Source organism: Octopus sinensis, unplaced genomic scaffold (genome assembly GCF_006345805.1).
Source record: "Octopus sinensis unplaced genomic scaffold, ASM634580v1 Contig10970, whole genome shotgun sequence".
In the NCBI taxonomy this organism is placed as follows: domain Eukaryota; kingdom Metazoa; phylum Mollusca; class Cephalopoda; order Octopoda; family Octopodidae; genus Octopus; species Octopus sinensis.
The window spans coordinates 362,701-390,195 of record NW_021832232.1 but is presented as its reverse complement, the minus strand read 5'-3'; the positions used below and the strand labels follow the sequence as shown (position 1 = coordinate 390,195).

The 27,495-nt window shown below is 36.3% G+C and overlaps 4 protein-coding genes, 1 long non-coding RNA gene and 1 pseudogene across 5 annotated transcripts; 3 read left to right on the top strand and 3 right to left on the bottom strand.

The window, feature by feature from the left end:
- The first annotated feature begins 756 nt into the window (after positions 1–756).
- Positions 757–3,119, top strand: LOC115228802 (26S proteasome regulatory subunit 8 homolog). The gene is given in 7 exon segments (XM_029799288.1): positions 757–1,048; positions 1,954–2,051; positions 2,392–2,632; positions 2,663–2,760; positions 2,763–2,888; positions 2,890–3,024; positions 3,027–3,119. Coding segments are annotated over 7 exon segments (1,083 nt in total).
- A 25-nt stretch (positions 3,120–3,144) lies between these two features.
- On the top strand, positions 3,145–8,120 carry LOC115228801 (tRNA (guanine(26)-N(2))-dimethyltransferase-like). Its single transcript, XM_029799287.1, has 4 exons — positions 3,145–3,188; positions 5,104–5,119; positions 7,317–7,505; positions 7,701–8,120. Exons 1-4 carry the CDS (start codon positions 3,145–3,147, stop codon positions 8,118–8,120), a joined length of 669 nt encoding a protein of 222 aa, XP_029655147.1.
- A 1,503-nt stretch (positions 8,121–9,623) lies between these two features.
- Positions 9,624–9,710, bottom strand: LOC115228825 (annotated as a pseudogene).
- A 912-nt stretch (positions 9,711–10,622) lies between these two features.
- On the bottom strand, positions 10,623–11,315 carry LOC115228800 (zinc finger protein 182-like). The gene has a single exon (XM_029799286.1). It carries the CDS (start codon positions 11,313–11,315, stop codon positions 10,623–10,625), a length of 693 nt encoding a protein of 230 aa, XP_029655146.1.
- A 236-nt stretch (positions 11,316–11,551) lies between these two features.
- LOC115228772 lies at positions 11,552–12,025 on the bottom strand. The gene is made up of 3 exons (XR_003883254.1): positions 11,983–12,025; positions 11,757–11,888; positions 11,552–11,640 (listed from the first exon to the last, which is right to left on the bottom strand). It is a non-coding gene; the product is annotated as an uncharacterized LOC115228772 (long non-coding RNA).
- An 11,066-nt stretch (positions 12,026–23,091) lies between these two features.
- On the top strand, positions 23,092–23,521 carry LOC115228798 (methylmalonyl-CoA epimerase, mitochondrial-like). Its single transcript, XM_029799285.1, has 2 exons — positions 23,092–23,151; positions 23,264–23,521. Exons 1-2 carry the CDS (start codon positions 23,092–23,094, stop codon positions 23,519–23,521), a joined length of 318 nt encoding a protein of 105 aa, XP_029655145.1.
- Positions 23,522–27,495: the final 3,974 nt, after the last annotated feature.

Below are 27,495 nucleotides of genomic sequence, written 5' to 3'. Positions count from 1 at the left end.
TTTGTTCTGAATCCATGCATATAGTGGTTCATATATCTTATCAGTACAACTTTTAAATGTAATATTCTTTTTTTGTTTGTGACGCCTTGATCCATACAATTGCATTTTCTTCAACGTTGAATTGATCACTCCAATAGACATATTAAACCGCTGAGCCAAATTTTCTTGAGTAACAGCAGGATTATTCTTCTTGAAATCAATAACTTCCAGTTTTTGTTGAATTTGATAAGTTTTTCTTTTTTTCTTCATATTGTTCACCCTTGCACACATGGTTTACTACAAAGAAATAGCGAGGAAAAGTTATTTTAAAATTTTATCAAAAATTTTAATTTTCGTTATTTAAATATTCGTTAAATATATTTAAATATTCACTAATACAAAGAAAAAAAAATTTTATTTTTGAATTTATCTAAGGAAAAACGTAAAAAAATATTTTGACTTTCGTAAAATGAATATTTTCGTTAAATTTTTTTTCGTTAAATGGATAGTCTACTGTATATCAATGTTTCCTCATGTTGAAATTTTTTATCGAAATACAGGTCTCGATAATTCGTTATTGGAAATTATTGATGAACATCTTGCAAATCTTGTTGGGAAATTTGAAAATTATTTTTCTGCACAAAATTCTGTTCCTGATTGGATTGTAAATCTCTCCCTTTATCCCATGAATGTAGATGGCGATCTCAAAATTAAAGAATCCCTTATGAACTAAAAAGTTCCCAAAGTGCTTTGATGTCGTTTAAAAAAAGTACATTAATGGAATTCTGGTGCGAACTAAAAACTGTATATCCATTACTCAGTTTGATAGCACTAGAGAAGTTAATTCCATTTCACACAACATATCTACGTGAAACGGCAATGTCACATCTTGCATATTTAAAGTTAAAGTATCAAAATCGTCTTAAAGTAGAAGATAATTTGCGTATTGTCTTATCTGAGACAAAGCCTAACATTGATATTTTAATCTCTAAAATGCAAGAAAAAAAGTCCCATCAGTATAACTTTTTATTAATAAAATTTGATTTAATTCTTGATAAACCTATTAAATGTATTTTTTTAACAAAAGGAAGAAAATATAGGTTAATTAAGGTTGTTTAAGAGCAGAAAGGATAGCGTGGCTATTACCCCTGACAACGGTTGTTGAAAGGCGTTGAAACAGCCATTCGGTCTCCCTTCTATCTTTCGTCCGAACCGAGATCAGGGATCCAAGTTTCCTAATGAAAGCGATTGATTCCGGACCAAAGACTCCGGATGACTCCACAATGATCGATACTAAGGGATTCTTGATTAAAATAAAATCGATACTAAGGGGTCTCTGAAATTTTTTGAGCACTTTGAGGGTCCCCGTTAAAAAGGGTTAAGAAAGGCTGGTCTATGGTATGGTCACCTTTAAAAAAATATGTGAAAAAAACATGAAATTAAAGAAATTGAGACTTAAAAAAATCGTCATTTATTGGCTTATTCATAGTTAAGCTTCAGCAGTTTTCTTATATTAATTATTTTTATAATTTTTTATAGACTGATTTATGAAAACAACTACATACAGGTGCTCAATTATTTTTTGAAAAATTGACGTTTTTTGACTTGAAGATTTGAGATGATTAGATAAATACTTCTTAAATCGATCGAATATTTAGATTAACTATATTCAAACAACATATTATTTAATAAATTTAAATTTAGTTATAATTTTGTATCATTGTTACCTGTGCATGACGTCTATTCCCGTTTGTGCATATTTATTATATTTAGCTATTATCTGCCCGAGCCCTCAGCGAAGTGGACTCTATGGGACTGGATCAGTATTATATATGCAAAATACAGAAACTACAAGTATATTCCTCCTCTATATTTAGGCACAAATAGCAGATGGAAATCACAATCTCAAAAGACTTGAAGCCGAACGGAATTTATTCAACAATAAAGGCAAAATATTAATTTCTATTTAAACAGTCCGAACCTTAAAAGAAGAACTTCAAACTCTACAAGAACAGGGTTCATATGTCGGCGAAGTTGTGCGAGTTATGGGCAAGGATAAAGTCCTGGTCAAAGTAAATGTCCCATAACCACTTATTCAGGTCCACTATGAGGGAAAGTTCATTGTAGATGTCGATAAAAACGTGAAAATAAGCGACATCACTCCAAATGCCAGAGTGGCCCTAAGAAGTGATACTTATGTGTTACATAAAATACTTCCGAGCAAGATTGACCCCCTTGTCTCGCTAATGATGGTTGAAAAAGTCCCCGATTCGACATATGACATGATTGGAGGGCTTGATCAGCAGATTGAAGAGATTAAAGAAGTTATTGAACTTCCTTTGAAACATCCTGAGATTTTGGAAACTTTGGGGATCACTCAACCTAAGGTTTAATCCAAGTCTTCTATTTAAGGGAGTCCTTCTTTATGGTCCGCCTGGCACTGGCAAGACATTGTTGGCCAGAGCTGTGGCTCATCACACTCAGTGTACATTTATCAGAGTCTCGGGCTCTGAATTGGTTCAAAAGTTCATCGGAGAAGGGTCCCGGATGGTTCGGGAGTTGTTTGTGATGGCCAGAGAACGTGCCCCTTCTATTATTTTTATGGATGAGATTGATTCGATTGGATCCACCAGAGTTCAGGGATCTTCCGGGGGTTATTTTTTATTTCGGTTTAATGTGACAGGAGACAGTGAAGTGCAGAGAACAATGTTGGAGATACTTAACCAGCTTGATGGATTTGAGTCCAAACAGAACATTAAAGTGCCTGTTTCTTCTATTGGTAGGTCATAATGGCCACAAATCGGATTGATATGCTCGACCAGGCACTTCTCCGGACAGGCAGGATTGACAAAAAGATAATGTTTCCATGTCCATCGGAAGAGGTGACTCAGTGGTTATTCCATATTTTAGTCCCGGGCTTCAATTCTTAAAATTCATTCGAGGAAAATGAATTTAACTCGAGGGATTGATTTGGTTAAGATTGCGAGTATGATGGGCGGGGCCAGTGGGGCAGAAATGAAGGTGTGGTGTCTGGGAGTGTTTGTTAGGCTGTTTGTACTGAGGCGGGAATGTTTGCTTTGCGAGAGAGTAGGGTTCATGTTACACAAGAGGATTTTGAATTGGCTGTGGCCAAGGTTTAATGTGTGTTTATTGGTCGTGTAGGTAATGCAGAAGGGCGCTGAGGATATGTCTGTGAAGAAGCTGTTCAAGTAATTCCTGAAATTCTTAGCTCTAACATTTGATTCTTTTTGATTCATTTTTGAGTGGGAATTAAAAAATTAATGCACTTTGATATTTTGATGATTAACAAACAAAAAATAATTAGTTCATAATTGGGGAAATGTCAAGTTTTGGAAGTTTGGTTTGTAAATTGATAAGATGACAAAATATTATTGGCATATGCCATCAAGCATAAAGTTATACCAAACTGCTAAACTCAACTTAAATTTCTTAATCTATAAAAATTGTGGTAAAAGTATTTATTTTGTGACTGTAATGTCTTTCGTAATTTTTCACTTTAGAAGTAGTTTTGATAAACACTTTTAAAATAAAATTGAGAACTGAATGTAGCATTTTCAGTAAAAAAACGGAAAATTGACTTGTAAATGAAATACGCTTTCTATGACAAATATCTGACTCTAACTATGACTGACCACGCCACAGTTTGAAATTCAAAAATATTGTTTTTGAATTTTGAAATGTTGTGCTTAACTAAAATGAACTATCAATTTTTGATTTAGAAGACAAAATAAAACAGAAAAGGATCATAAGCATCGAATTTCCAAAACTCCAATCAATTCTGTCTATGAAATTCTTTGACAGCTGTGGCTTAATGATTTTTAATAAAACTAATTAACCCCGTTTACTCAAATTTGAAAAAAAAATGGCGATAACTGAATTGTCGATAACTGATAATCAATATCAAATTTATCAAATTAGAATTAAAAATTAAAAATAATTAAATTAAAAATCAAAAAAAATCATTATTTCGGGCATTGGTCATAATTAGAATTTTTTGTTTTTTTCTTTTTAATTCAATTCAATGATAAGCCATTCATTAAGAATTTTTTTAGCATCATGCTTTTGAAAATATTTTTAAATATGCTCAATTTTAATGTTTTTTAAAACATATTTCTAAGCATGATTATTAAGTTTCAACCGTCTTAAGGATTTTATTTCAAGTCGAGTTTTGGGCAAATGCTTTTTGAAGGAAATTTTATAAAAAAACACCAGTTGTCACATTGTACATTTCACATCATATTGTTTGTAATTTCTAGATAAAAATATTTGAAAATTTTCAATTTGATTTAGATTTTCAGTTATTGATAATTCTCCATGGAATAATTTAATTTTAAAATTTTTCTGTTTTATCTGAAATATCCATTGCTTCCATAAATCAGTTATTTCATAATCTTGTACTATTTTTTGCTTTTATAAATTGCATTGTCATCAAAATCCGAAGCCAATTTATTTTTCGAGCCAAATACAACTTCGATTCTTCAATTTAAGATAAACGATTTTTCAAAAAATAGATTAATATATTTTCGCAAATATTTTTAGAAAAAGTCATTAACTGAAACTGCGTAATGAATTCTTCTTATAAAATTTTGATATTTTCGTCAAAAAGTGGCGAATGATCGAAATTGGGGTCTACTTTGACTGTAATTATTCCTGAATAAATTTTAAATTAATTGTCGTAGATAAATTCTTTCAATATAAATTAGAATAAAAAATTAAAAAGATTTTATTAAAAGAAATCAGATAAAAAATTAGTCACAATTTTTGGATGATTAGAAAAAATTGTTGATGATTAATAGTTCAATTAGCAATGATTAATTGTGGTTATTCTGCTTTAAATATTTTGTGAATATTGCTGCAGCACAAATTGTGCTTTCATTTAAAATACAATTTTAACCTCGATATAATTTGGCTTCAATCGGAAAGGATTGGTTAATTGATAAAAGCTGAGGTGAAAATTTCGCATCTCCTATCGGATATTTTGACGATTTTATGATAGAACAATTATTGTCTCAGTAATTAGTTTGGAAAATAATACCATTTTTATTTTTTAAGTATCGATAATTTTTGATTGTAGCATTTTTTATATTATATTCTTGCATATAGAAATATCCAAACTTTGGTAAATAAATATTCATTTTGCTATTTTTTGTTTCTAAAAATAGAATAAATGATTATTCAAACTCTAAAACATTTTATACATAAACAAACGTAAGATTCTTCAAATAAATAGCGTCATATTCGCAAATATTTTCGCAATATATTTACGTCTCCATATTGATCGTCAATTTTCTTATTTTCTGATATATTCTAATTAAAAATATTTTTAAAAGTAAATCGAAATTGAATTCTAAGCTTTAAATAGTAATTTTATGTATTTTTTTGTTAATTAAACATTCATAACTAAATGGAAAACGGAATAAGCTAGTTATTAAGTACCGCCTCGTAGGATTTTTTTTTTGAACAGAATTAAAGTTTATTTGAACTAACTACAAGTTAATTAATAAAAGCTTCATGGGCGGGAAGCCGACGCGATCGAGAAAGAGTTAGAGCGTACTATCTCAAGGGATATCCGCTCGAAAAACCATATCGATTCGCGGGCGTCGCCTGTGATAGCAGACATGCGGGACCCGATCTCCTGAACGAAGCTGATTGCCTTACTGCCCAAGGAACCGGAAGTCTCAACCGCGAATGGAAGGAATTGGAACTTCTCCGTAAGTGAGGAGTACTTCCGCATCTTTTTGCATTCCGCGGTTGTGACAATAGATCCAGGAGCGGAGGCGGACATCAGCAGGTTCTGAGGCGAAAAAGAGTCCACACACGTGGCATCCCAGGTGAGAGGCTTCCAGCTGTTGAAGGGAAACACAGTGATCCCGTCAGGCCTTTTTTCGTCGCCCCGATCGATCCCAGTGGGTTCAAGCAAGGAGGGGATTCCGGCGACTTCCAGGGCTCTCCTGATAAGGTCGTTAAGAGCGGCGTGACGCGGGATGCGGCCAGCCTCGTAGGATTGAAAGACAATTCCCACATAAAATAGTCAGAGAGATCCTCAAAATAAGGAATATAAATTCCATGGGATCTCTGGAGCGATGGGTGCACAGACAGCCAAGTTTCTTAAGATGAGCAAGCGCCTTGGCCCCGAAAACACAGGAAGTCTTAACGGCAATTGCCTAAAAGCAAAAGCGATGAACATCCACACCCAACTGAATGGGTTGCACGCCAATAGAAGGGATAACTGACTTACACTGACTTTTGGAAAAAACGACGAAAACATTTCCAACAGCAATAGGCCTGATGTCATTATCTTTCCTGCCCTGGGCTGTAAGATTCGCGGAAAAGAGCAGAATTCTAGCATGATCAGAAATTCTGCCACTTGGGAATAAATTGCACATGTTAGTGCAAGCATTCAAGAGGCAATTCCCGGTATCACCAGTGGCGGGAATTAAGTCTCTCAAATGAATAGACAGTCAATACCCCCACTACTGTTACCCCTAAAAGAGTTTAGGGCGTCCAGAAGTTGTTTGGAAGAATCAGAAAAGGGCAAACAGGAGGAATGCGCCATATCAAAGGTTATCCAATAGGGTGCTTTTCCTTGAGAATGCGAGCAACATCGGGGGTGATTGAATGGATAAAATCGGAAGATGACAGGAGACGAACAGCCGAAATTAAACAGGAATTAGTCCGAGACCGTAAACGTTTAGAAACGTCTTTCAACAAGGGCTTAGCAGGTTATATATGAGAGAAAGACGGAACGAGAGAGTCATTCATAAACTGACTCATATTCTTTTTAAGAGAGAAACAAAGGATCCACCGGGGCGACGAGCAGGAGAGCCCAACACAAAAGTTGGAAAAGGAATAAACGATTCCAATTAGTAATGGATGGATCGGAAATGACAGAATCGATTAAACAGGATAAGTTCATGCCACCAAAATACAGACCGATTTTGGGATTCTGATAGGAATGCGGAAAAAAGCACGATAATCGTAAATTAACAGATTCAGAATCCAACAAAAATGGATCTGAAGAATTGTCGAGAGGGGGAGTGGCGTAGGGGAGGCCACCATTTATATAAGAAGGATGAAAGGAAGAGCAAGAACACACCCAACGAGTGAGACCGGAATGTCATATCTTTGACAGCTTTATACAGGAAATATAAAAGAACTAATTTTTGAATTTAAAAATGTCTTTGATAGGAACTGAATTTTCAAAAACAAAATATTGTATTTTAAATACATTTTTTAAATTATTGTATCGTGTGGGGCATGAAGTCAAAGGTTGGACAAAATAACAAAGTATAAATATATACGAATATAATTCATAGGATATATCCATAATTAAAGAGGGGAAGGCCGAAATACGTCTTCCCTCAGGAGTATTCTACAATAAAGTACAAGAATTCAACCGTGATCTCACAATTGCTGTCATCAACACATTTTTTAAAGACGACTCCTCTGATAAAATCCCAAAATTCCCTCGTTTTAAATCACCAAAAACAAAATCCACTCCTAACGTGAATATTCTCGAAGGTTCTTAAATCCACTGTCTTATTCTCAGCACTTGCAGCCTCGGGCTTACGTTCTGTTAGGTTTGGGCTTGAAATCGACCATCCATGCCACATCACCTCAAACGACATCGACCCCTCTGCAGTCGAGACCATAAATGAAAACATTTCACTCAACAAAGTCTTGCCTAAACAATATTTTAGCTTGAAAATATTGTTTCTGCCTCTTGTGGTGATGCCAAGACATTAATTTCCTCCAAAAAAGCAATATATGACGTCATAGATATCGATCCGTATGGTTCAGCCGTGGAATTTATTGAGGTGGCTATTGAATCTGTTTCAAGTGGAGGATTGCTATGCTTCACGTGCACTGATTTGGCAGTTCTTTGTGGCAATCGGCCCGAAGCTTGTTACGCCCGTTACAATTCAATGCCATTGAATACACCAAGCTGTCACGAAATGGCATTACGGATTGTGATGCGGTCAATTGTGTCGGCAGCTGCCAAACATAGACGACTGGTTACCCCTCTTCTTTCAGTCTATGTTGATTTTTATATTCGAATATTTGTTACTGTCCGTGACTGTGCTGTTAAGGTATTATGTTGGCTTTGGATTTTAGGCTAATGAAATGGTTCTTGGGGTTTCTACGGTTTATAACTGTTTTGGCTGTTCTTCACATTGGTTTCAGCCAGTGGCGGAGACTACAGTCAAGGAAAGTGGTGTTCAGAAGATTAGTACTCCTGTTCCGTCCTGTGGACTCACTTCGAATGGAAAATGTCCATTTTGTCTATCCAATGTTCGTATTGGAGGACCAATTTGGACATGGCCCTTGCATTCGCTTGATTTTGTACATAAAGTATATATTCCAATATGTATTTATAGTTGCAATATTATGTAATGAATGAATATTCTCATTTGGGGACAAGTAAACGGATAAGTGGAATGTTGGCTGTTATTTCCGAGGAACTAGCAGATATTCCCCTGTTTTATGAACTGTCCCGTCTGTCCTCAGTACTGGGAGTGCAGACAGTCCCAATTGTGAAGATGAGGCAATTTGTGTGTTTTATATTGTTAGATCTGCTATTCTTAATGCTGGATATTCTGTGTCAATGTCACACGCAGCTCCCAATTCATTGAAGACGGATGCCCCTTTGGATTTGCTATGGGTGGAGTAGACTGGGTTGAGTTGTAGGATGTGATGAAGTCGTGGGCTTTGGATTGTGGTCCTCAGAAACGTCGCAGTCAGATGGCTGAAAATATTTTTTCTGTTGAGTCGAAAATAAAGGTGAACTGGGATATTCATGATATGGCTGAACCCCCCTCGAAATCTTCAAACATGCTACGCTACCAACATAAGCCTGCACCAAATTGGGGTCCTCGGTCTCGAGCATCGTGAATTTCATTTATATTAAAACTTTTGATTTTATTTTTAAACATATTTCTTTTGAAAGAAGAAACCAATCTGTCTGACGAAAGATGGTCCAAAAATTCCGAAAGTTTTTAAGACTATCGGTTGGGCCATAAACTCTGATTTTTTGGTATTTAGTTAGCTTTGATTTTTTTGCTGGTGACCCCGGTTGAGAGGCCGAGTTAGCGAGATTGGTCTGCGAGAGAGGGTAAGGTGCATTCACAGTCCATGATAGTCATTTATCCTTCAGGAAAGGGAAGAACGTGACTTCATCTGAGCGTTTTCCATCATTACAAAAAAGCCCATGGGGTTCCAGTTGAGCTGGAATACCCGCAGAGTCTAAACCGTTCCTAGTGCTTCATGTCTCGGGAAACGCCCGATAGCGCGCTTACAAGAGAGAGCATGTCTGCCCAGTTCATCTATTTATAGTGCATAGATGTGGAAAGAATATTTCGAATTATTAAAAATCGTGTTAATTAGTTTTTCATTGATGGGACCAGATTTTTGTGAGATTTCGAGCAAAATTAGATAGCAAAAAGTTGCACCAGAAAGTGTCGGAAGACTGACCAAACAAAGATATAAAACGTTCCAGAGACGGCACGCATTGTGTCACAAAGATTATTTTGTCAATAAATTAGGTCCGTTGTTGTGGACAAAAGACATTGCATTATGGAAAGGGTGGCTCAATACTAAGTAGATTAAAGGGGTATATATTATCCAAAAAAGGGTGCCTTTTTAAGGTCCGAACAGGACCATATTCCATCCTTGTCAAGGGGAGCGCCAAACAGCTCTCCTTTCATTTGCACAGTTCTGGATTGCTGATAGATATATGTATACCGAAAATTCTTTTAACATTTAAAATATATACTAACATATCGTTGCAGAAATTTTAGAAATATGGATAAATACACATTATTATTTTCCTTTTTTAATATTATCTATATATAAAAAGTATTTCAAATAAATTATATTTTGAATATAATGAACAACAAACAGACTTGAACAAATAATATCGACTGTATTTATAGTCGATTTGGGATGTTTCGCCTTAATAAAATTAGAAAATCAAAATTATACAATCAAAGAATCTGTTATTTAGTATTTAATTAGCAGCAGAGGATAAGATGGAATGGCAATTTCCACGCAAGATGGCTATTAATATGCGTTGGAAAAGCCATGTCCGTTCCCGATGATCATTTTTCCTTCTGCTTGCCAGGTCCCCCAGTTTAATAAGAAATTTTTTTAGTTATGGGACCGAGGACTCCCGACGTCTCCACTGCGATCGGGGGAGAGATATGGCGGTGAGATAATGCATTATATTTCTTGATTTTTAGCGATTCGGCCAGGTTAGCTGCGGAGCCCAGTTTTGCAGCTGACGTAAAGATGTTTCCGCGAAGAAGGTGTTCGTGCAAGTTGCGTCCCAGATGAGCGACTTGCCATTTTCGAAGGGGAAAGTCGTTAGGCCGTCAGTACGTTTACCATCCTCCCGAACCAGGCCGACCGGTTCCAACTGTGATGGGAATCCGGCAGTTTCGAGGGTCCGCGTAACTATGTCGTTCAGGGCAGTGTGTCGGGGAAAGCGCCCAGCTGTTCTGGCACGAAAAAGTATTTCAAATAAACTATACCAAAAATAAAAACCAAGACCTGTTTTATAAGCAAAATAGTAAAAAATCATAAAGTTATTATAGGAATATAGTCTCACTATAAATTTTTGACGTTCACTCATTTCGATTTCTGCACCAATCCAAGTAACAGTCGTAAGAAAATGTAGGATCCTTTTTCTCCCGGATTTGCGAATTTACAAATATTTCAACGACTTGCCACCAAATGGGGACTGATTGATTGTATGTCTCAGGATCGGCATTACTATCAGTCTTTAAAACAGGAGTGGAATTCCCACCAACAAAGTCAACCACTCGTGCCATTCTCACATTATTACTTTGAGCAGCCTGCAGTTTGGATTGTCCAGAACATTCTTCGTTGCTTTTATTTCTCTCACTCACAATGTCCAATGTCTTTTGGTTTACCGATATTTCAGATTTGCAATAAATTCGCTGATGTTTAACCATTTCCTCGTATTCCTCAAACCCTGCCTTGCATACAGAACATTTGTAAGCATAATGTTGATTGTTCATGTGCTTGGATAGCTGCGACTTTGATGTGAACGTTATGTTGCAAATATGACAGAATATTGCCTTGGGAAGGTTGTGGAAATTTATCATGTGCTCAGAGAGACGATCTTTTCTTCGGAAAGTCTTTTGGCAATTGTCGATTGTGCAGCGAAACTGTCTTGAATCTGCGTGTGTCAGTTGGTGATTCCGAAGATGATCTTTTCGTGAAAATGTTTTCTTGCACAATCCGCATTCGAATGGTTTTATTTTCGGTTTTTTTGGAAATGAGAATTCTGACATAATGTTGACCGAATTATCGGAAAATGACTGAGAGAAAACATTTGTGGATCTCTCAGAGAATAGGCGGACCCCTGAAAGATCTTGTTTAATCTCATTCTGAATCCTCCTCCCATTTGGAAAAGTACTCAAACGTATAATTTGATTTGCCGGACTGGACTGATCCCCAATTTTGTCAACCCTGTTAAGTTATAAGACCAGAAACTACCCAACGGGACGACCCAGATATGCTACATTAGGTCTGTTCGTCACATCGATATTAGAAATCAATGGGGGAGTCTCGAAATAGTCGGATTTATTGCCAAATAGTTCGTTTCTAAGAGTACATCTAAAAGGGAGTAATGACTTGACCTTATGTAAAAGGTAATCGATACATTAATAATGGCAGGGATATAAATATCGATAAATTTGGAATATGTTATATTATTACAAGGGGGTAGTAACCTTGGATTGTCACGTTGTAGAATGTCCTCGTGGTTTGGTAGGAAAAGTATCCTTCCACTTTTCTGGGAAGTTAGTTCAGTGAGTTTCCGATTGTTGTTACTTCCATATTCTTTAGCTTCCATTTCGTTTAACCTATATTTGAAAGATTTAATCGCCTTATGGCACTACATAACAATAAAAAATAAGATATAAATCAATATAATATCGAGAAAACAGCAAAACTGACAGCTATATGACTGTTCACACAAAACACCACAGAGCGAGTGCTTACACGTCCGATCAGAGGCGCTAATTAGTGCGTGCTCCGCAATGTCCTAATATTTCCTAACATTTGCGAAGAAGCGCACCCACCGCATTGACGTCCGCACGCCCGATGACGGCAGTAGATGCAGTTTAGCACATATTTGATTCAAAATGACTAAACTTTCATTAACATAACGAAATAACGTACATGACCACAAGAGTTAATCATCACAATATGTGACCATCCCAAATGAGATTTGTGCCTCCCAAGTGACTACATGGGGGATTATATTCTTACAAAAGGAGAGCTCATAAACCCAATTAGAATATATCCAGATTATACCAATCGATATGAATGGGGGTTATGTGGTATTCGTGGTTGAAACAGCTAATTTTTGTCAGAAGTAAATTAAGATAATTGCTTATATTTATTGGAATTTTGAAACTCCAATTAAATCGAATATTCTTCTTTTTCATCTCCTACAGATTGTTGACCTAATTTGAGATGACCTACTTGTCTTTCTTGATTTATTTTCTTACTTTATTCGTAACTTTGATTACTTTTCTATCCACTTTTATACTCAAGTTTATTACTTTAACTTTATAATTCAAACATATCTTCCTCTAAAATCCATATTTCCAACTTACTTCCAGTTTCTCAAATACTTCCAATTAAAGAAAGAACTTTCCACTTGGTCTTTAATTAGATATTGATTAGTTTAGGAAGTAAGGATATATTATTGTCATTTTGAACTGAAGCTCTAAGGAATTGTCTTTAGTCATAAAAATCTTCAAATGTCTTGTTATATCTAATAATTCGTCCATGTTTTAAAAGATTTTCCAAGTCGCTTTGATCTACGCTGTCTTTGATATATTTAAACGATTAAGATATTGATTTTTTGTACGAATATTGGTCAAACGTACGCAATTCAATCACAGGGAGATTTTTTTGAAAATGTTTTTAAAATCACATTAAAACAACTTGAGTATATAAAATTGTATTTCTAAGAAATAATGTAAAGTATAATGACCTTGATGTGTCACAATTTGACTAAAGATAAGAGCTATAAATCAGCAATCCAATAATTAATATTCAAAAAGACGAGGTTTTATATATTTTTCTTTTTTTCGAGCCGAAGATTTTAATTTTCCTAGCAAAGCACGCCTGGGGGCTCAACAGACGCAAAGATTAAACGATTCAATGGTATTTATTTCTCATTAAAAAGAGAAAGACTTGCCAAATTTCGAACATTAGATTGATTAAAATCATTCTTATGATAATCGCGTTTTGAGGTAAATCATTTTATTACTTCCACATGAAATAGTTTTTTATCGCTGAACGTCAGGAAAGAAATCAAGGAACTCAAGAAATTTTCTGGTCATACTGTAATTTCATTTTTTGAATTTCAGATTCTTTGATTGATTCTACTCAACAAGTGGTTCCACAAGTCTTCTCAATATGTCGAAACTGAGCTTTCCCATCAAAATTCACCCACGATTTCACTAGAAAGCAAATTCTTGGGTTAAGTGTAAAAGAAAATAAGTGGTCTTGTACTTCATAAGTAATCCACTTGCTTCCTTAAGTTCTATCCTGTTACTGGAACTAGAAATCTATCTCACTCATCTCTGAGCACTTAGTTCATGTGTCTAGTTAGAAAAACCGGTACTTTTGTCGAAGTGGTCGCAGTTTTTTTAGGCCTTTTAAAAAATCTAATAATTTTTGAGGTGGAATATATTATATTTTATTTAAGTCGCTCTATCAATAATTTAAAATATTATTAACAGAAAATGCACTGCATCCTCCTTACTTATTGGGAGCTGTCGGAATTTGATGTTGCATAAGTCCACAACAGAATTTTCCATGTGACCTATAGTGCCAGTTTATATCAATATTAGGTACATGCTCGCCATAATATTAAACAAAATTAGAAAATAAATTAGTAAAAAATTTAATAATATTTTAAATTATTGATAGAGCGACTTAAATAAAATATAATATATTCCACCTCAAAAATTATTAGATTTTTTAAAAGGCCTAAAAAAACTGCGACCACTTCGACAAAAGTACCGGTTTTTTTAGTTAGTTATTTTTTCAGAATTTATGTGGCGAAAACAAATACAGAACTATAAGGAATCTTTTGCACAGATTGTAAAAGACGGCATTTGTGAGTCCGGCAAATCTCCAGTCCAAGGCTGGTGCTGATGCCAATGCGGACAGTATCGTCGTCAAGGTGGATTCCGACACTATCAACGGGGAGTGCATTGATCCAAGCTCCACTCGACTCGCATCTTCCAGTCACTAGACAGGCACGTCTGTGTTGGTTTGATTGGTTCAGAAGCCTCTCGTATTTATCCTCGCAGATGGTCTTGTAACGATTTTTCTGCTAAAGCATCATCCCTCTCGAATGCTCCATCTCTGTGATTTCAGATGATTCAGTTTGGAGTTGGAGAATCATCCTGATCAGCAGTTGGCTGGAGTCCAAAGAGGATAGATATGTGGGGCAAGCCAGATCATTCGGAGAAGGGATTCCCAGTCCGCCCAGGTTAACGGGTAGGGTCGCTTGGTCCCACCCTTGGTCGTCGAATTTCACATTCGTAATGCGTTCAATTTTGGTCCGAAAGAGACAATCGATATTGTCGAGCTGTTGCGTTTTCAGGTAGCAGGGTGCACCCCGAAGAACGTAATTTAGTTTCTCTGCTGACAAGGCGTTTTTTAGCAGGAATAGGGAGGTATGTGCGTCTAGCAACTCCAAACGTCTGAAAGTTGTTTTTAGTTGATGTTCTTTTGTTATTAAAGATTCCTGCATCAGTGAGTAGGCATCCAAGTATTTCTAGTTGTTCTGGTTTGGTTTCTGTGACTTTAGGGATGATCTCTCTGAATGTTTCAAGAATCAGGTCCCATTTAGGCTGCGGAAATCCAAAATTGATAACTTCGCACTTATTGGTGTTCAGGGTTAGGCATAGGGATTCCAATTGGGCTATCAGACTTTTTAGGCAATCTAGCACATCCTTCGGCTGGCCGCCCATTGTGCAATCATCCAAATACCATACCCTCAGAGGAGTCGAACAATATTTGGTGACACGGGCAATTCCCAGGCTAAACAAGGCAGGGCCCAATGGGTCTCCTTGTTGGACTCCAGAACACGATGGGATGTGATATTGGCCGTGCACCAGACTGGATGGTTTCCATAAGAGCTATGAATATAGTTGTACACTGATGGGTAATGTGTGAGGCAATCCTCCAGAATTGTATCACGTCGTATCGAGTTAAAGGCGTTTTTAATGTCGATTTTGACGATTACAAAAGGAGTGTCCTCGTTCTTTTCGGTGAATCTTCGGACAGCATGGACTGCCGCCTCACAACCCCCCGGTGAACCGACCCCAATTTGGGCTGGTTATAATTGTGTAATCAACATAGGCAGGATTGCTCTGCCAACAAGCTTTGAGGCCAACCGACGAAAGACCAGTCCAACAGCAATAGGGCGTATTCCCCCTCCCTTCTTGTTGAATGCGATTAGCTTGGCAGAGAACATTACGTATCGAATTGTTTCTGGCAGTGTCCCTGATAGCATCCTGTTCATTAGTTTGGTGATAGCCAGCACGAGCCTGACTCCAGAATTGCCCGTGTTGCGACCAATAAGATCTTTGAGGTGGCCCGGACGGAGCTCATCTAGTCCATCACTGCTGTTCGGTACAAAGGAGAGAATCCCATCTTTTACGTCTTCTTCGGAGACAAGTAGATTGGGTAATTGTTTTGGGCAAGGAGGAATCCGATGGTCGTCTGGGGGACTTGGGTGACGTTCAACAAGTGATGCGTAGGACTGTTCAGACGGCTCAATTATACGGTGTTGTTCTCACAGCAGCACGTATTCCACCTTCCAAAAGTTTTCGACGGATCCCACTTCGTAGTCTCTGAGTGTCAGAGATAGGCTTCTCATTTTGGGGTTTGTAGGTAGGCTTCTCTGAGTCTGCAAATAGGTTCCTTGAGACGAATGTGCGGACGTTCTGCTTTACTAATGACGTAAGTGATTTCTCTTCTTTCCCCCTCCTATGGGGTATGCATAGAGAATTTATTATACAAACATGAAAAATTTGGACAAAATTCCGTCATAGGCCTTAATGACAGGAACGATCTTTATTTTTGCCAGGTGGATCGCTTCCAAGAAATTTGCTAGCAAGTTTTATTTGTGGAACTTTTCACTTCTCCCTGCTTGAAACAATTTTGTGAATTAATCTCCATCTCGATAAATGTAATTTTGTTGCTAGATTTGTCGTGAACAAAAATGCCGGGCCTTTTATTCAGGATAGCATCGAAAGGTTTCTGTCAACTAGGATTACACAAATTCGTTGTTGGTAACAAATTTAAGTGAATAAGATAAATATGGGTTTTATAAAAATTAGAATCAAAAAAATTTAGTTGTGATTTTTATTAATTAGATCGATTTGGATCTGGTTGTTCCATCCGGTATTTGGTTAGTTGTGTTTCAAGGATATAGTAAGTATATTCTTCGTTTTGGTAGTACTGAGGATTCTTGTACAAATCAGCAGATTTTGTGTCTAAGGTAATTATTTAGGGATTTAAACCCGAAGAGCACTTACAGGCGTTTCTTAGCGATAGCTGTTTACTTAATCTAGAACAGAATAAGACATTTTTTAACATGACGTGAAATACAAAGTACAAATATCTATTATAAAGTAATATGAAATAATTGCATTAATTTACCTTTATAACAATTTTATTTTTAAACGTAAAATATTGCCGATCTATTATTCTAAAAATGAATCTCCACCGCAGTCAGATGGATTCTGGTAATCTTGGCAGATTTGTTTACTAAAAAGTGCCATCAGAGTTTATTTCTCATTTTTCTTAATATTCAGTGTCTCTTTAGTCCCTCTTTTCGTTCCTTGGGATTAATCCACTGGTTGTTTTTAAATCTTCAATCTCTGACCTACGTGTGATCACGAAAGACCGTAAATCTAGGCCTTGCTAAATTGGAGTTTCATTTTTCCTTTTTTTCTAAAAAAATTTATTTTTATTTTAAGACTTTCAAGCCTCTTGTTCATTGTGAACTTGAATCACTGACTTTTAATTTTTTTAAAAAACCAAAGGATTTACTGATTAAAACTAAACCTTGACAGTTATATTTTATCAGTACTAAAAATTACGTCGAATTATTTAATTCTTATTTAAATTAATAAAATTTTTTCAAGATTATCGACTAAATTTCGATTCGGGCGGTAAGGGAATCAGCTTCGTTCAGGAGATCGGGTCCCGCATGTCTGCTCTCACAGACGACGGCCGCGAATCGAGATGGTTTTTCGAGCGGATATCCCTCGCGATAGTACGCTCTAACTCTTTCTCGATCGCGTCGGCTTCGCGTCCGCTTAATTAAGCAACATTAATTTTGACAATTATTAAATAAGATTGAAACTAAAAAAAATTCGAGTTAGATTTAAATTGGTGAACAAATTATTTTTAGCAAAGGAATAAAAAATTTATTATTAAGTTAGCAACTTATTTTTATTTAAAACGATATAAGTTAGCGATTTGTTTTTATTTAAAACAACATAAGAAAAGACAGATGACCTACAGATGTTCAAAATTTTCACCTGAGGAAGTCATACATCAGTCGATTCGATCGTGAAAGTTATCGTAAACACGATTTAGTAGTTGTCTCTTTTTATTGTTAACACTGCCCGTTTCTTTGAATTCTGTGAGTAAGCGATCAACTGTCATATGGTTTATGTCCACTCATAGGTTGAATTGAAGGAATTCGCAACAGATCGATTAATGGCGTCAATCTGTCCATAAATTAAAATAATTTCTATTCGTGCTTCAATTGTTAAATAAATGATATATTTGAATAAAGCACTGGTATTTTTAAATATTTATTTCGAAATATATTCCGTCAACTGGTTTTGTTCGGTTTCGATATGCCTTTTACAAATTTTGAATAATTTAAAACACATGCTTTTCTTACTGAAATCGGACCCGTGAATGTTGCAAGACAAGTTGTCTCTCAGAGCAGGTTTCATTTCAATCCTTTAAAAAAATTGAAGTCATTCCTTTGGTCAGCTGTGTATTTAATTAATAAAAAAAGGTTTTACTTTGAAGACATAAAAATTAAGTGATAAGCAATATACCCACACTTACCCTCGTAAATTGGCCAATTTTTAGATTGGCCACATTTTGATAAATTGTCTTATAAAAATCATATTTTTTTATTAATTGGCCAATTTATTTAAATCGAGCTGATAGATTCTTAGAATGTTCTAAAAGACAAATCTAGAAAAACAATAATTAATACTGCAAATAAACCAAATCTTTCGAAGCTTCAAGCAATTTGTTTTGCAAATGAGTTAGTACTCAATAATTTCAAAAATTTTAATGGATTCTTGGATAAACCAAAAAAGTGATACGGATTCAAAATCCGCAAGTTACACAGGGAAATGCAAACAGATAAATCTGTCGACGTTGAATCCTTTCTTGAAGAATTTTAAAAACTTTCATAAGCATATAAACCCGACCAAATCGACAAGAAAATGAAGGCTCTTAGGCTCTCTTCTACTCTTTCAGCCACCGATCCTAACTAGCACCAATAATAAATCACGTTTTCCATTTAAAAACGAGAAAGTACAAAGGAAATATTATTGAAAAAACAATTAGGAATTACATTCTATTTTAATATATTTTTTGTTCATTTATGTCATTAAAAATATTTTCAAACTTATTGATTTTATTTTTTCAACAATTTCTCCAATTTCTCAAAAAATTCAGAAGAACAAAAAATAGCCAATTTGAGTGGGTCAAGTGCATTTTGTAGAAAATCAGGTTTAATGAAATTCAGAAAGAACCTTCATTTTGCTTATTATTTAAAAATCATGTTTGTAAGTATTCTTAATAATATCCTACTTCTAATTTTGGATCTTTAATAACAAAATTAAAAAAACATTTTTTTCTTTAAACAGGTGTTGTGCATTCAAAATACTTAATTTTGCACGAGAACTCTTTTTCGTGTTCACACAATCTTTAAAGATAATTAATAAAAAAATTGTGGAAAGTCAATTTTTAGAAATTTACAAGACCAGCACATTTTCAAAGTCAACCCTGCAAACTTAATAAAAAGGCAATGGCAATCTGGCTTTGGATCCTGTGTTTGATCAGATATAATGTGATCAAGTAGAGAAACAAGGTAGGGACACCTAAAACAGTATATTCCCGCTCTAATAAAAGTAATATCTCTTTAATGTTTTTTCACATGCCACTCCTAACATGTCTACATGCCAAATGGAGAGATCCTCCTCACTGTTTCAACTATTTTTTGGAATCAAGGTGGCTAATTAATTCCTTAGATAAAATTTTTTGGTAGATTTATTATTCTAAAGTTATTTTTTCTTACAGAATTATTTTTTATCTTTCGAAGCTGGCAATATTTGTGCTCAAAGATATCAAAAATGGAAAATACATTTAGTTTTGTCACGAAAACAGTAAACTATATCAGAGGTCATCCCCTCAACCACCGGCAGTTTAGTAAACTGCTGACAGATATTAATAATCAGTTCAGCGACATTCCTTTTTATACTTCAGTCCGCTGGTTATCACTTCACAAAGTTGTTAAAAGATTTTATTTGTTGAGATTGGAAATAATTTTATTTATGGAGATGAAAGGGCAAAACACAGACGAAATGAAAAGTCAATCTTGGATCAAAGATTTGGCATTTGCAGTGGATATTATGTGACATGGTTTGCGCGATACCTATGGGCCGCGTGATACCTGACGTGACCTTGAAATGTGCAATTATGACATTGTTTTTTTTTTTTGATAAAATTAATTTGTATTTCTGACAGTAAGCATTGGGTGGCTAAGGGAATTGTCAAGAGCCTGAGGGTCAGCTCAACGATGCCGCGCTGCGTATTGAGTGGCAGTTTCCGCGGAGCACAGCAACCGAGATTCGCTGGAACAGCCAGCTCGTCTCCCTCCGGTCGTTTGTTTTTGTGGAGATTTTTCTACCAATGGCGGTGAGGAGTTGAGTCGCAGCCTTTCCGACGATTCCAGAGGTTTCGAAGGCGAGGGGGGCAAACTCAAAAGCGTCCGAAATACACCGGTATTTCGTCATCTTTGTCTCTTCAGCCAGCGCACTGGCGGAACCGGGTTTGCGACAGTCCTGGGAAGCAATGTATAGATTGTATCTTAAATGTGCTAATTCAGATCACAGCTAGTGATTTGTCTAGACAATGAACCCGAAATGGAGATCGTTGCTAAAAGTTTGCATGACTTCTCGCATGGAGGAGTTAACAAAATTGAATATGAATGTCGACAACGATATTTCACAGTTAAAAATGAGATTATTCAAAAAGTCATTCGAAACTGTGAAATTTGTAAATTTGCGCGACCCTTAAAAGTTTTAACTTTTTTAAATCCTAGATTGGAGATATAAATAACCATGTCTTTGCATCTTGCCCAAATGAAAGATTTCAGATAGATCTTATAGATCTGAAAAGTTTTTCTACTATAAATAAAAATTTTAAATGGATTTTAACGGTCATTGACGTATATAGCAGGTTAGTTTTTTTAACAATTTTTATAGATTTGCATTTGCGAGGCCGCTCTACACTAAGTCCTCAAATGAAGTTTGTAAAAACCTCATATCATTATTTTTCTTAAATTGTCCGTGTCAATTTCTTCGGTCCGATAATGGGACTGAATTCAAGAATCGTGAAATGACCAATCTTTGTGAGGAATTATCAGTATTTTATCAAACAATCGCGTTGAGGTAGTTTAAACATTTAAATTTAATAGATAAAAAATTCGATGAGCGAAATTTCGATTGTGCCAATGTCCAGACTTAAAAAATAATTAACAAGTTATTATTCTTTGAAGTTTAATATTAATTACAATATAATATTGACATTAAGTTAACCTTCAAGGTCATGTCAGGTATCACGCGGCCCATAGGCATCACGCAAACCATGTCACATATTACCACACATATGAACGACCTTAATTTAGAATTGCAAGGCAAAGACAAGGTCATAACTCAGTTGTCAGATCATATCAAGTGTTTTATTTCGAAAATAAAATTGTGGAAGTTTCAGCAGCTATAAATGAAGATTTATCTCATTTTCCTACGTGCAAAGAGCTCAGGAGTACTGTTGATGCACATAATGTAATGAATTTTTCTCAGTATGAAAGACAACTAGAATTGTTGCTAAAGAAATTTCAAGAAAGATTTAATGATTTTTCGTCTTTTGAACAACAATTTTCATTATTCGCATCGCCATTCTCTTTTAATGTTTCCAATGCAGATGAAAGTTTCCAAATAGAACTATTGGAAATTCAATCAGATTTTATACTTAAAGCTAAATATTTGGTGGTTGGAATACCTGCTTTCTTTTCATATCTTCCTGGAAAGTTTAACAACTTTTAAAAGTTTGCAACAAAAATCATTGCTATGTTTGGTTCGACATTTTTTCATTTATGAAATTGACAAAAACTGCTCAAAGAACAAGACTAACTGATGAACATTTATCCTCTTTAATAAAAGTCGGAACTACATGAATAGCTCAGCCTGACATATCAAAAATTGTATCTAAAAAAAGATGTCAATCCTCTGGAAGTAGCTCTCACCAAAATTAAAAGGCGATGATTGAATAATCTAGTTTCTCTTATGTTGGTTATTCATCATAATAAATATTAGAATTAATTTTTTCCTAATAAGAAATTATTATAAATGCGGTCCTCGAAGCGAAATGAGTTTGACACCCCTGTTCTAATTGGTGGTCTGTTGTCGTGAGATCTATGTCATCTGAGTAGATGACTACTCTTATATGCCTGGGGATATTATTCCTGGCATCTCGCAGGGTCTCCTTCACATATGTTATAAACAAAACCGGGGATAAAGCGTCTCCTTACAGGGTGCCCTTGGTTAGAGATAAATATTTATTCCAATTATTCTCCAACAGTCATTTCCATGACAAAACGAAATTCTGAAAATAAATCCTGCTCGAAACTGCTCGAAACACGTTTAGTGCAAATTAAATTGTTCATGAATTTGGTGTGATAAGACATCTCCTCAACATCAAAAGTGTAAATACCTATGGTGTCTTTATCTAATATTTTAATTATTGTTGATATTAAATCCTATATTATAGGAAGAGCAATAACAGGAATTAAAGTCTTGCATTTAAGATTTTTATAAAATGTGCCTCAACTGGTCTTTGAGCTATTTCTAACTGCTAAATCAAATCTTTTAACTAACCAATAAAATATGACTAATCAATCAAATTTAACAAGAAAATAAAGATCAAGTCAATTCAATCAAAGCAAGTAGGAAATTGTGACTTTTCTTTCATGTGGATAAAAGAAAAGTCTTGTCGATAGATTATGTTTCATAGTTTGGACACGACACATGCTTAAATAGCCTGGTAAACACATTTCCGGTCAAAAATGGAATTCTTCTTTAATTTGTGCTTTAATATAACGTGACCTCAACAAATCCTCAATTCAGAGATTCCTTAAAACTTTGAGAATACAAAATTCCCAAATTCTGTAACCTACAACCTTAGCCTCACAACCATCAGAAAAGATAAGTCTCGCACACAACTGGACTCTTCTAGAAATATAGTCAAATAAGTACATGGAAGACTATGATCGAGATTACGGTTGGCAATGCAAGCGAGAAATCCCCAAGAATGTGGACAGTTCTACAATGTATCGACTTTGAAGAAATTCATCGTCGATTGAGAAAATAAACGAAGTCCTTGCTTCTCTTTTCCATTAAGAGTTCTTGTTTTATTTATGTTCAAAATAAAAACGAACACTAGAATTTCAATATGATTAATTTATTCAAAAAATATCAGTTAAATAATAATTTATTCAAATTAGTTGTATTGCTTTCATGTTGTCCGGTGTACTTCTCAATCAGTTCAAAAAAGTGTCAATTTTGTTTAAAAATTACTTTATTAGAATGTAATGTCCAAAAGATGGAATCCGGCTTTAATCTTTGTCAATCGTGATGTATTTTCAACACCTTATTTTTTAAGGAATGGTCTGTTGTTAAACTCTCCCACGTGTCTGTTATAGTCCCCAATATGGAAGCTTCCCGAACATTCTACAGTGATATTATGGGAGCCAAAGTCTCAACAGTACAGGCAATTCCATCATTTTAGTCATTCTGTAGAATATAATACACGAAAAACTGAAAATTGCCTCTGTGGACTTGGGGTCCTCAAAAATCAGAGTTTTTCTTGTTCTTTATGATAGTTGGTATCTCCCTACTCCGAGAAAGGCCCTCTTAACCAATATTTGGAGACCAATCCTGTAGGAGGAATGCATCACATTGCAATTGAGGTCACCAGTATAACGGGGGCTGTCGATGCCGCTTCTAAGAAGAATGTGAGGATCCTCTCTGGCCTTCCCAACTTCGGGGAGCCTAATTCTGTGTTTTTGGATCCTGCTGACTCCAATGGGGTACTAATTCAACTAATTCAGCAACAATATGAGGATTCCTCTAAAAATTAATACCTAATACTATTCTAATTTCTTTCTTAATAATGCTTATTTTCAAAGGAAATTATTAATTTGTATATTTGGGTGAGTTTGGAATAAAATTTTTTAAATGTTTGTTGAATAAATTGATGAAAATTTATGTCGATTTTGTTTTAAGTTTTTGGGGAAAAATATTCTTGATTATTATAAGTTATTTAATAAAGATTGTTGATTTTTTAGCTTGAATGCAAAAGTTGTGCTTCTTGGAATGGATGGTTGTCAGAAGCTATTAGGAGGCTTATATTTATAAATAAAAGTAAAAATAAAGTACTCAAATATTTTGTATAAACCGTAAATCACGTTACTTTAACAAAACTCGCATCGCTTTTTTTGAGCCCCTAATGTCAACTTGGAGTTGATTTAGTTTAATTTGGAGTTGATTTCTTTACTTTTCTCTTGTAAAAATTACATTTATCTTTCTTGGATTTAACTACTGAGTTAGGTGAGCATGTCGGAATTTTCTCAAGAAAAATTAACAAAAATAACATTAATGGAGCTCAACTGTTTAAACACAATAAAAATTATTTTTAAAGACCAAGACAGTCTTTAAACGACTACTTCTTTGGATATATCATTTCAACTGATTTTTAAATTTTCAGTCAAATCAAACGTTAAATCTATGAAAAATGCAATTGAATTTATCAACTTTAAAAAATAAACTTCTCTAAAACCGATAATAAATAACAATGTATTCTATTGAAGAAGATACTTTGTCGCATTTCTATAAAGAGTAGACTTTGCCAGCCAAACCTGTGGTTTATGATAGACAAACCTATGCTTTCAATATGCTTCATCGAACAATCGTAAAGAATTTTTTTCGCATTTTGTTTAACTATAAAACTGACTAGTATCAGCTTTAACATTTTAGTTGTTAACTGGATATTCAGCATTAAGAAAACTGAACATTCATTTCTTGAAGTGTAATGCTCTTCAATATTAATTTAGGTATTTTTCATTTTAAAAAAGTTTCCATCGTAATCATTTCAATTAATGATGCAATTTTAATACAATTTTTAAAAATTTCAAGTCTCTTAATAAACCTTTAAAATGGATTTTTTGAAGTTTTTTAATATATATAATATGACCTGTATACTTTTTATATAAGAATGACAGCTACGTGTACTAGATGGTTAAAAAATGGTCTTTCTGTAACAAAATTAAAATTATTAGTAATTCAATGTTCATTATTTTTCCGAATTATAAAACTAACCTTGGGATTCATTTTCACTAATAGTGTGTGTAGATACGAAAGATATTTATACTTACTGACCACAATATTTCAAGGATATCTAAGTATCCAACTAAGATATCTAATTTGTTTATTTTAAATTCAAAAAGACTTTGAATAGATTTATTTAGTGCTTATTCACCATTATACTATCTCCTAAATTAAGATTAAATGCCTATAAGTTAGAACTAACAATTAACACCGAAAATCGTTAAGTTCCAGCGGCGAGGACGCAGTGTGCGTTGCCCCGAACAATGGCCAGACCGATACGCTGGCGAAACCAGAGGCTCTCTCTCGAGTCCTTGAGCCTCCTCCCGATGGACTGCCCGACCTCTTTGAGGAACGGGTCAGTCTCCTTTCCTGCAACACCAGCGGTCTCCAGGGCGATTGCCGTAACGCGTTAACGGTCCGCGAGCGAAGAATATTTGTGTATTTTGATCTTTTCGGCGTGGTTTGCAGCCGAACAAGGGTTTGTCGCAGAAGAATGGATCCTCGATTTCGAAAAGGTATCCACAACGGTGACATCCCATACAAGGGCCTTCCCCGACGAGTACGGGAATATTGTCATCCCGTCAGGCCTTTTGCCATCTCCCCGATCGAGTCCGACCGGTTCGAGGAGGTACGAATGGCCCGCCATTTCGAGACCGGCCTTCACGATTTCATTGAGGGCCTTGTGTCTGTGTTCCCTGCCTGCGCTCCTCTTGCAGGAAAGTGGGTGCAGTCCCTTTTCGTCAACGTCCTCACCGCATCTGCAGCGGTGTTTTGCACAAACATCCAGGCCGAGACGGTGAGCCACTCCGATGCGTATAGCAGCATCGTCTAGCAACGTCCCGATGCTGGAGAGAGGAAGAGCATTCAGCCAGCTGCCAGAGTGAGGGGCGGATGCCGCACGAAGGGATGCCAGGCGGTGTTGATCAAGGGTTCCAGAGAGCTCAGACACACGCGCTCGGCATGCAATAGAGTCCCAGGCACGTTGGGAGGAGAAATCTTCGGGCCTCTCAGAAAAGGAGCGATCCCAGGTAGTGAGCCCATCCGAAAAAGCACCATCCAGGCAAGATCCGAAAGATTTGAGTAGGATCTCAGAGGCCAGGTTGTTGCACATCGAAAGGGAGGATAGATATGCCGGAAGTGCCACATCGGATGCAGTGCAGATTCTCGCACCTCCGAATCTCAATGGAAGCAAGCATTGGGCCCATCCAGGACCATCGAGGTGTACATTGAGGACGGATTCAGCAGTCTTTTTCAGGATTACGTCGTATGCGGCGAGTAGGTCCATATGCAGGAAGCAGGGATTGCTCCTGAGGGTGAAAATGAGTTTCGGCATATGAATGCTGTTCTTCAAAAAGAAAAAGGCAGTGTGCGAGTCCAAGATAGAAAGATTTGTTGAAAGTCTTTGGAAGTGTTCGGCTTTGGCGGAAAGCATGCATTGGAGCTTCGTGTGACATCATCGATTGGGGTAACGTTCGCACAAGGCAGGGTTGCTCTGAAGCGGGCCACAGCGGATCGAAAGTCGGCCTCCGAACACGAGACATTAATGATCTCGGTCTTCTTCGCGTTGACCGAGAGGCCGAGGGTAGCCAGTGCTGGTACGATGTGTTCGACATCCCGAATAACGTGGTCAGCATGGCCACCCAATGTGGCATCATCAAGATACCACAGATTGAATTGAGAGACAGCAAGGCGAGCTGCCTCATCGATTGTCATCGCGAAGAGGAGTGGCCCTAGCGGATCACCCTGTTGGACACCGGTCTCCGAAAGGATGATCTCATTCCCGTATACAAGACTGCTCTCCGAGCCGTAGGCAAGCGAGACAAAATTGATTATTTCTGGTGCTCTTCGAGCGCATGCTTCCAAAATAGCATCGCGGCGCACGCTGTTGAAAGCGTTGGTGATATCAAGCTTCACAGCGATAAAATCGGTAGTAACTCGTTGGCCCATGTAGAAGAAACCCCTGGTGGCATGAACAGCTCCTTCGCAGCCGCCACGCACACCAACACCGACTTGCGTAGGCGAAAGCTCGGCCCCGATTCTCGTTGCAACCCTTCTGGCAGCGACTTTGCCGCAGAGCCTTCTGAAGTAGTTGCCAACCGCGATTGGGCGGACACCTCCGTCCGGTTTTTGAAAAGCGTTCGGAACTGAGTGCTTCTGAGATAATTTGTTCGAGGCAGGAAGCGGCCGTCAGGCGTGCTTGTTTGGGGATACGGAGAGGGATGTTTCTTGTGCCACGAAGCGAGGACAGGGACAGAATAAATTCCTCAGTCGAGAGATTGTGGGGGGTAGTAGTACGAGAGGGTCCCCGATTTGGCCCAGCGCCCTTTGATTTGAAGAGGCAGCGGGCACAGTGCCATGCGCCCAAGGCACTTGCAGTCGCCTTAGACCAGTGGTTCTCAACCTTTATTTTTGTATCGCCCCCTTGGAATTTTTTTCGCCCCTCCAATTTTTATATCGCCCCCTTATTTTTGTTTTAGAAAAGCTAAAAAACCACGATATTTTCCAACCATAGCCATTGCGCCATCAGTTGCGCACGATAAAATATGTTCAAATGGAATATCATTTAAGAATAAATAAGATTCAAACATTTTGAATATTGACAATCCTGTAGTATCCGTGACTAAAGATTTTGCAAATAATAACTCTTCTTGCAAAATAGAATCATCATCGAAATATCTTTATAAAAAGTATTTATAAAAAGTAATACCTTACATATGCCATCAAAATT